Below are 10,410 nucleotides of genomic sequence, written 5' to 3'. Positions count from 1 at the left end.
CAAGGACCAAGGTTTCATAAAAAAAAAAAAGACAAAAAAAAAGACAAAAAAAAAACAATGTGTTCTTATAAAATAAGGTTTTAAACTTCGGACTTTACAGGCAAATTTCTAAAAAAGCGATTTTTTTTTTGTTTTAAATTTGAATATATTATTTATTGACCTTTTCTCTTCAATTTGTGATATATAAAACTCCCCGACATAAATTAATTATTTACTTTTTAATAGATATTTCAAAATGGGTGACACTTGGGGGGGGGGGGCGTGAATTTAAAAAAAAACGTTTGTCTAAAATATTATATTCGGTTTATTGGAAAGAACATAAAATTCCACATTGACCCTGAAAATATCGTAAAAATAGAATCAATAGAAAAATTTTGATAGATTTTTAAAGTTTAAAAATTGAAAAATATTGAGTTCGGAAAATTCATTACTGTTTTAAAAAAAAAATATTTCTATTACTTTTAAAACAACTGTAATAGTTTATTTTGGAAGTATAATCCATAAAGAAAATAAATAACCCACTTTTAACAGAGAAATTACGAGATTTTTATATTTTATTCGCAGTTTCGTGTTAGGGGTGTCAAAAATTCCTACAAAAATTCTGATACTGCTAGTGCTGCAGTTCCACAGCTCCAGGCACGAGCCGCCACTGCTGGAAGCCCAATTCCACCTACGCAACATAACAGCTTCAACAACCAAATTTTACGCTGTCATATCATCACTGCCTGCAGAAGTGGTAGCTAAAATACCGATAAATATTTTAGAAGGCAGGAAATATGAGGAACTAAAATGCTCCTTAATTGAGTCCCACGAAAGGACCAAGCCGGAATTGCTCGACAAACTAATGTCAACTAATACTATAACTGGCCGCCCTTCCGCTTATCTTCAAGAGATGCTGTCTATTGCAAAAAGAATAGGTATTGGCGAAGAGATTGTTCTTCATAAATATTTACAAGCCTTACCCGCAACAATTTCCCCGGTCATTGCCTCACAGAAAGAATTAAACCCATCTCAACTAGGAAAACTAGCGGACGAACTAATGCCCTTGTTAAATAATATAAATGCGACAGGGTTTACCGCTCAGCAATCTCAACATATTGACAAAAACAAGAGCAACGTTCGGATACCGATAGGTGTTAAACCATTTTTCCCCGAACAAAGGACAAGGATATGTAGAGCACATATTTACTTCGCGGAACAAGCCAGAACCTGCAAACCCTGGTGCAAATGGCCAGGGAAGCGAAACATAAAAATGTTACCAAGCTCACGCCCACCCACACCCACACCAAGTGACTCGGAAAACTAGTTGCGCGAGCCATGTCCGTCCCCTTGAGTTCACAACTACTACAAGTCAAAGCAAGACTAGGGACAAAAACATTAAACTTTATTGTAGATACAGGCGCAAGTATCTCGATAATACCAGCAGCCATGATAAACGGTGTCACATTACACCCAACACCAGTATCGCTAACCACTGCCAACGGTGAGAAAATAGAATGCCACGGCCAAGCTAACCTTGAAATTGGGATACCAAGTTTGAGAAGATCATTTTCCTGGACATTTGTTATCGCAAACGTCACCAATCCCCTCCTCGGGCTTGATTTTTTAAATAAATTTGGCCTTACAGTGGACTGCAAAAATAGAACAATTTACGACCCAGTTACTACCACCAAAAAAAAGTTACTGTTAAATTCTGCAGCACCAGTAAATGTGGTCATAAATGAAATAGAACTGCCGGTATTCATAAGAAAAAGCCTGGATAAACACCCAGAAATTATTTCTCCGCACACCAACAAAAACAGTGAGTACTGTGGTGTTTATCACAGAATCGACACAGGCAGCCACTCCCCAGTCTTCGCTAAATCCAGACAACTGTCCGCTGAAAAGCTGACGGCGACGAAAGAGGAATTCAAACGTTTGACAAACGAAGGTGTAATAACCCCTTCAGACAGTGAGTGGTCAAGCACACTACATCTGGTACCCAAACAAAGTGGAGGCTATCGTTGTTGTGGAGACTACCGCGCCTTAAACAGCATCACTAAAAGTGATAGATACCCCATCCCCAATATAAACTCCTTTACGGCTAAACTCGCTGATAAACAGCGATTTTCGAAAATTGATTTGATTTCGGCATATCATCAAATTAAGATGCACTCCGATGATATTCCAAAAATTGCCATAATCTCGCCGATGGGACTCTATCAATATGAATACATGCCGTTTGGACTAAAAAAACGCAGCGGCTACATTTCAAAGATTTATGGACAAAATTTTCCGAGATATCGACTGTGTTTTCATTTATATAGACGACATATTGATTTTCAGTGAAAACGAACAATCCCACAAGCAAGATATCGACACAGTTTTTCAAATCTTAGAGAACAACAGCCTAAAAATATCTCTTTCCAAATCCATCTTCAATGTGACATCTCTTGACTTCCTAGGATTTAGAATCAATTCAAAAGGAATTACACCAACTGCAAATAAAATTAAAGAAATAGAATCTTTTCCGTTCCCTAAAGATGCAAAAAGCCTACGCAGATTTCTGGGTATGGTAGGATTTTATAGGAAATTAATACCAGGATTTGCGAAATTAGTCTTACCCCTATCTGAGAGAATAAGACTAACACCGAAAGGTTTAATCACCTTAAATACATCGGAAAAAGAAGCCTTCTCTACTATGACAAAAATACTTGGTAACCTAACAGAATTACCCCACCCTCAACCAACTTGTACCCAATATCAACTAGTAACGAACAGCAGCAAAGATGCAGTAGGTGCTGCCTTACATCAAGTCATCGATGGAACCCCAGTACCAATTGGGTTTTTCTCAAAAAAAACTCATAGCAACACAGACGAGATATTCCACTTTCGACAGTGAACTTTTAGCAGCATATTTGGTCGTATTACACTTTCGCCACATAATAGAAAGTCGCGAAGTATTGTTTCTGACAGACCATAAACCAATATGCGGTGCATTTCACAGTCTAAAACCTGCAAAATCAGATAGGCAACAAAGACAACAAGCCATCATCACAGAATTAATTTCAGATATTGCCCATGTGAAGGGTGACCAAAATATAGTTGCAGATTGTTTATCTCGCCCAACATTTGCTGTACAAATAGATATGTACGACCTCTCTGCACTCGCAGATGCACAGAAAAGAGACACCGAAATACAGTCCTATCCAGACTTAAAGAAATTCACATTATATGGAAAAGATCAATTTGTGTTATGTGATACATCAACGTCATACCCTAGACCTTTTGTACCATATACACTACGGAAATCTATCTTCGACAGCTTACATTCAGTATCACATCCTGGAATAAAATCATTAAATGATTAAGGCTAGATTTTACTGGCCACATATGGATAAAACAATTAAAGAATTATGTGCATCATGCACATCTTGTCAACAAGCAAAAATATACAGACGTACTAAATCACTAATTCAAACGTTGGAAATACCATCATCAAGATTCCAGACCGTACACATTGATATAGTTGGACCATTACCCCCAGCAAAACGTGCCAACAATCCTTATACAAGCCCATGTCGGTATGTTTTAACATGTATAGATCGAACCAGTCGATGGATAGAAGCACAACCTATAGCAGATATTACAGCACAAACTGTAGCAGAAGCTTTTGTTGACACATGGATTACTCGCTTTGGTGTTCCACTGCATGTCATAACTGACAGAGGCACACAATTTGAAAGCGAACTATTCCTTGAATTGTCAAAAATTATTGGATTCTATAGATTACGAACGACTTCTTATCATCCGCAATGCAACGGACTTATAGAAAGAGCACATAGAACTATTAAAGCAGCTATAATGGCCCGAAAAGAATCTTGGATTTCAGCTCTACCAATAGTCCTCTTAGGAATTCGAAGTATGCCCAACGACTCTAATTTTTCCCCATTTTATGCGATCACAGGTACACAAATGTTATTACCACAACTAATGATTGGTACAGAAAATACAGAAATAATTACACAAAATTTTACAAGAGAACTACACAAAACTATGGAAAAATTTGATCTGACAGACTTTTCAAACAGAGATAAATCAACAAAGAAAACGTACGTACCAAATCAACTTCAAACCTGTGATAAAGTTTGGATTAGGATAGACCGCGTTCGAAAACCATTAGAAGCACCCTATTCAGGTCCTTACATTGTACTCGAGCGAACACCGAAATATTTCCTAATAGAAACGAACCCAAACACGCATACACAAGTTTCAATAGACCGTTTGAAACCTTACATTGAAAACAAGCAAAAATGTATGCAAAATACAACTATCAACAAAAATAAAAACAACAACATTTTACTCCCCGAAAAAGTGCAGGAACATGAGATAAAAACAAGTAGGAGAGTTACATGGAAAAAAGATACTGAATACATTTATTATTAAAAATTTCTTTTTAAAATAAATAAAAAAAAAAAAAAAAATACATATACATATATATATATATATATATATATATATATATATATATATATATATATATATATATTATATATATAAATATATATATATATACATATATATATATATGAGCACTCCGTCTACTGGCAGGGTACCTCTCTGTACTGACCAAAGATTTAGGCCACAAAAGCAAAATTAATACTACCATTCCCTTTTGCATTATATTAAACCTTCCTTTCCCTTCAGTGAAAAAGAGACAATTCTGATTCTTTGGCCTTCCTCTCGCTGGGTGGCCCTGCTTGCTGACTCGTCCCCCACCGCCTGCTATCGTCCAGAGAGACGAAGGTAGGTGTGGGTGTCCTTTTTAACTACTAAAGTCAGAGAGTTCATGCGACTAAGTCCAGTACGCGTTTATAAAAACTGCTACATAATGTATCTTACCAATGTTTCGCAGTGTTAACTTAAAAATAAAATAATCATTCAAGTTAGTATTTGTGTTGTGTCTTATTCATATGAGATAACAGCAACTATTTACACTACTCTGCAAGATCTACAGCAGATGTGCTAACGGTTATATCTCATAGGATTAGTGAATCTCTTGACAAAGGCTTCCTTTCCAGGGCAATTGCTCTTGACATATTGAAGGCCTTCGATAAGATATGGCATAAGGGCCTACTTCACAAGATTTCCAGCTACGGTATCACTGGAAATGTTTTCTCAATCATTAAATCATTTCTCTCTGATAGGTTCATAAGAGTAGTGGTTGATGGGCAGAAATCAGAAGCCCACAGTATTAATGCTGGAGTCCCTCAGGAGTCCATCCTGGGCCCAACTCTCTTCCTGATCTATATCAATGATCTCCCAAAACACATACTTAAATCATTCGTTGACATCTATGCTGATGACACGACCATCTATGGCAACACATCAAAGGCCATAAATGACAAAGTTCTCTCTAATTCTCTCTCCTAAGATCTTGAGTGTGTGGTACAATGGGAGAAGAGGTGGCTGGTCACTTTTAATGCATCCAAAACCAAGCTTCTATCTTTACATCATTAACGCTCTGATCCCAATCTGGCATCAATTGAAATGGATGGCTCTCGTCTTGGGGAGGCTCCATATTTTGACAAGCTTCTGGGTTTGACCTTTACTCCTGATCTGAAATGGAACACGTACATCAGGTCTGTTGCCCAGGATACTGGGAAAATGGTGGGATCCTTCTACTGCTCCAGAAGATATCTCACTACTGATGCAATTCTCTATCTGTATAAAAGCCAAGTATGTCCAAAGATGGAGTACTGCTGCCACATCTGGGCAGGAGCTGCTAAAAGCAGCCTATCCTGCCTTGACAGAGTACAAAATAGACTTCGTGGTTTAGTGGGGAATGCCCTTTTCTCTTCCCTGCAACCTCTCTCCCACAGAAGAGACGTTGCGAGCCTATCTTTGTTTTATCGTTATTTCCATGGCAGGTGCTCATCTGAGCTCCAATCTCTTGTCCCCTCTCACCAGTCTTTCATGAGAAATACCCGTCTGGCTGAAACTACTGTCAATAATTTTCCCCACTCTTTATCTGTGCCTAAATCCAAACGTAGATTCCATGAGCAAAGCTTCTTTCTGAGAACTGCACGCCAGTGGAACTCTCTGCCGCTTGCCTGTTTCCCACCTGACTACAACTTGGATGTCTTCAAGCCCAACATAAACAAACTCCTGACAAACCGCCCCCATAAGTAAGACACTCTATCAAATCTCCAATAGTAATGATTACTACAATACTATCTCATTGATTACTGTACACGCAATAACCCTTTTCCCTGAGTTGCCTTCGGGCCTTGATAAGTGGTGACCCCCATGTAAATATATATATATGTTTTTATTTGTTTTTGCTAGCGATACTTTCTTGAATGAATTCAAGTATTTATACGAAAGTGCATTTTTACCTAAATGCTTGTTGGGAATAATTTTCCCATTGACCAATCTGGTACCCCCTTTTAATGGGGAGCGGCATATATATCATTTTTAAAATATAATTATTCACTGACACGTGTTTCGTCGTCCACGACTCATCAGAGTGGCTGAATTTAGCGAGATTCGAAATCGGCACCTCGTGATAAGAAGCCTAAACCTCTACCACGGTGCTAACCTCGCCGGACTACTAAATGTATCACTTTTGCGTAGATGTTTTTATTTGTTTTTGTTAGCTATACTTTCTTGAATAAATTCAAGTATTTATACGAAAGTGCATTTTTACCTAAATGCTTGTTGGGAATCATTTTCCCATTGACCAATCTGGTACTCCCTTTTAATGGGGAGCGGCATATATATTATTTTTAAAATATAATTATCCACTGACACACATTCAAGAAAGTATCGCTAACAAAAACGAATAAAAACATCTACGCAAAAGTGATACATTTAGTAGTCCGGCGAGGTTAGCACCGTGGTAGAGGTTTAGGCTTCTTATCACGCTAAATTCAGCCACTCTGATGAGTTGTGGACGACGAAACACGTGTCAGTGGATAATTATATTTTAAAAATAATATATATATATGCACGTCTCATTGAATTATTGAAGAGCAGAGACAACTCTTGTTTGTTTCTCTTAGAATCCATTTTTTTCTTTTGGATGGACTAGTTTCCGAACATTTTGTTCAAGTGTAAAAAGAAATTTGGGTAAATGTTTCGTTTAGGTCCACCTCCACAATTTTCTTTAAAATGACGACATATATAGGTTTTCGACTATGCTGAACACGAAAATCACATTGAAATGTTGCAGAGATAAGTAGTTATCAAGATAGAAAAAAATACATTATGCACGGTAATTTTGGCGGCCATTTTTTACGCGCATGCGCGCGCCCTAAGCAATCAGAATTTTACACGAAGGAAAAAAACAAAGTACTCCCCCCCATCCTCCAGAATGATCCACTTTTATGATATTGACAATGCCCACCCCCCACAAAAAAAAAATGTACGTATCCAGCATAATCGAAACTATAAGTCGTCATTTCAAAGAAAATTACGTTAAATAAAATAGAGAAGAAATGCACTTACCTTTACAATTATGAAATTTTGCGAGTATGATGAAAAATTCTTGGTTTCGTTGTTAATCGTTAACTTGAACTATTAGGAAAATATCGCCACCACAAGAAATACGCAGTTACTTTGCAAATTATCTGCATCATTCCTTTGTATTGTCAAGTAGTTTTAAATGCTTTCTATTTCATCTCAAATATCCGTCATGCATGCGAGTGTATTTGTTTTCGCGGGTGTTTAATCTAGGCACGCGTATGAATACAACTGCGTGCGTAAATAAACACGCCCATTGTAAATAATTGTAATATTGTCTGAGTATTCTCCACAAATTTCTTTAAATTTCTGCCTCTACTATATTTACCATTATGCGAAGACGAAAATGTCATTTAACTTTTACAGAAACAAGTAATTTTGCGAGACCTATTTATTAACCCTTCGCATGCGCATGGATACACTAGTACATGCGCAAACAATTCTACAAACTAAAACGAAAACACATTCGAACTGAACTTTGACATCTCTGCAGTACATTGAAAACTTCTCCACCTTTATTATAAGTATTTCATTTTTTTTCAATTACATTTCGTGCCAACATTTTATTTTCACTCACTGACACTTTTCTACGTTTTTGTTCTATTATTTTCTTCTGTACAACTTTATCTTTACACACCTTTTTTTAATTACATTTCGTGCTAACATTTTATTTTCACTCGCTGACACTTTTCTACGTTACCCCCCACCCCACCTAAAAATTAGTGCTACCACAGATTCTTGTGACATGTGTTGTAATAAATATTTCATGACTATTTATAACTACATGTTACAAGAAGAGAAATGTAAAAGTTTCCTCCGGCGCCATGGGGTATTACCGACCAGTGTGACATGCCCCAAGTGTGAAAACCCATGTTCCTATCGGGAAGATAAGTCCCTATGGCGATGCACAAATTATTGTGTAGAACCATATAGGAAAAAAAGGAAGTATTGTAGCTTCAGCATCAGCGACTGCAATGGAACATTTGTAAGGAAGACGCACATGCTGTGTTGGAAAGTTGTTCTATTCGTAAACCATTTCCTTAGCAACCGGTGGGACCACGGAACAGTAAAAGAAAATCTTGACATTTCCAGCCGTTCTGCTGTTGACTGGAGGTCTTACTGTTCTGAAGTTTGTCAGAACTGGTCGGATAACCAAGAGCCAATAGGGGGCCAAGGCATTGAGGTGGAAATTGACGAAATCTTAATCGTTCGCCGCAAGTATAACCGAGGAAGGCTTCTAAAGCAAATTTGGATTTTTGGCGGCATTGAGAGGATATCGAAACGGAATTTTGTGGTAGTATTGACAGGCCCCAATGAGCGGAGGAACGAAGAAACACTATTTCGTTTAACCAAGAAATTTGTTCTGCCAGGTTCTATAGTCTATAGCGATTCTTGGCGAGCTTATAGCAACCTCAACAAGAACGGTTATGTTCACCAGATAATCAACCACTCTAAAAATTTCGTGGATAAAGATGACCCAACTATTCACACACAAAATATTGAGCGGCTGTGACGAGACGTGAAGGAATGGATAAAGAGGCCTGACATTCGAGGAGAATTTATGGAGCAGTACTTGGCAATATATCTTTTTATAACAAGTGAGACGGACAAATCAAAACTGCTCCATAAGTTTTTTTGTCATGCTGGAAAAATGTACAGGCATGGCACAGAAAAACAGGAGTAAGGACATAAATACATCTGAAAACCGTCCGGGGGGGCACATTTTGCGACGGATACAACTATCTTTAAATCTTTAAAAATAAAAAAAAACTTGCTATTTTTAAGTAGTTTTAAATGCTTTTTATTTAATCTCAAATATTGTGGTACTTTAAAATTCGCAACTGTCTCTTCCATTTTCCCAAAACCAACATTAATGCTTTCCTTACTGAAAGTCGCCATCTTGCATTGCAAAAGTTTAAAATGTCGTAGAAACAAAATACCAACGAATGATGCAGGCAAGTTGCAAAATAACTTTTATTGAATTTCGAGTTTCTAAAATAATACCCAATATTCCATTTACATTTGTTCGATAATTTTTTCGATAACTTCACCCCCCCCCAAAAAAAACACTTCTACTTTATAAGAATCCAATGTTGACGACTAACAATGAAACTGAACATGTTCCATCATACCCGCAAAGTCATAATTTTAAACAAAAAAAAACTTTTATAAGTGCGTATTTCTTGTGGTGGCAAGCAAATTGCAGAATTCTACAGGTTTTTTTTTGTATTCTAAATATTTGAACTGAGGGGGGGGGGTACTTGTTTTTTTTTCTTTTCAGGGCGCGCGTGCATGCGCGAAAAAAAAGGCCGCCAGTCTTGGGGGGGTATCAGGGCGCGCGCGTACAAAAGAAAATGGCCGCCATGCGCGTAGAAAAATGTCCGCCATTCTGGAGGATGGGGGGGAGTACTTGTTTTTTTTCCTTCGTGTAAAATTCTGATTGCTTAGTGCGCGCGCATGCGCGTAAAAAAATGGCCGCCAAAATTACCGTGCATAATGTATTTTTTTCTATCTTGATAACTACTTATCTCTGCAACATTTCAATGCGATTTTCGTATTCAGCATAGTCGAAAACCTATTAATGTCGTCATTTTAAAGAAAATTGTGGAGGTGGACCTAAACGAAACATTTACCGAAATTTGCTGTATACGTGAACGCTTTCGACCTCCATAGGTCATCCGTCAAAAAAGAAGAAATGGATTGTAAGAGAAATAAACAAGAGTTATCTATGATTTTCAATGAAATGTACATAAACGAGAAAATGCTACCCAAGCATGTATATCCGTAAACAAAGAATTTATTTTTTTGATAAAATTAAAACAAAGAAAATGGAGAAAATAGGAAATTTTCGGTAAATTAGAAAGAGAATATTGTGCACAAAATAAAAGTAAAAAAGTAAATTTTAAT

At 37.2% G+C, this 10,410-nt stretch overlaps 1 protein-coding gene across 1 annotated transcript; it reads left to right on the top strand.

Moving 5' to 3' along the window:
* The first annotated feature begins 8,287 nt into the window (after positions 1-8,287).
* LOC145246509 (uncharacterized) lies at positions 8,288-9,016 on the top strand. Its single transcript, XM_080108122.1, has one exon. It carries the CDS (start codon positions 8,288-8,290, stop codon positions 9,014-9,016), a length of 729 nt encoding a protein of 242 aa, XP_079964248.1.
* The last annotated feature ends 1,394 nt before the right edge of the window (positions 9,017-10,410 follow it).

This window comes from Euprymna scolopes, chromosome 24 (genome assembly GCF_053919585.1).
Source record: "Euprymna scolopes isolate OS-2025 chromosome 24, ASM5391958v1, whole genome shotgun sequence".
NCBI lineage: Eukaryota > Metazoa > Mollusca > Cephalopoda > Sepiida > Sepiolidae > Euprymna > Euprymna scolopes.
The sequence above is the reverse complement of the archived record's forward strand: the minus strand, read 5'-3'. Positions and strand labels throughout refer to the sequence as shown.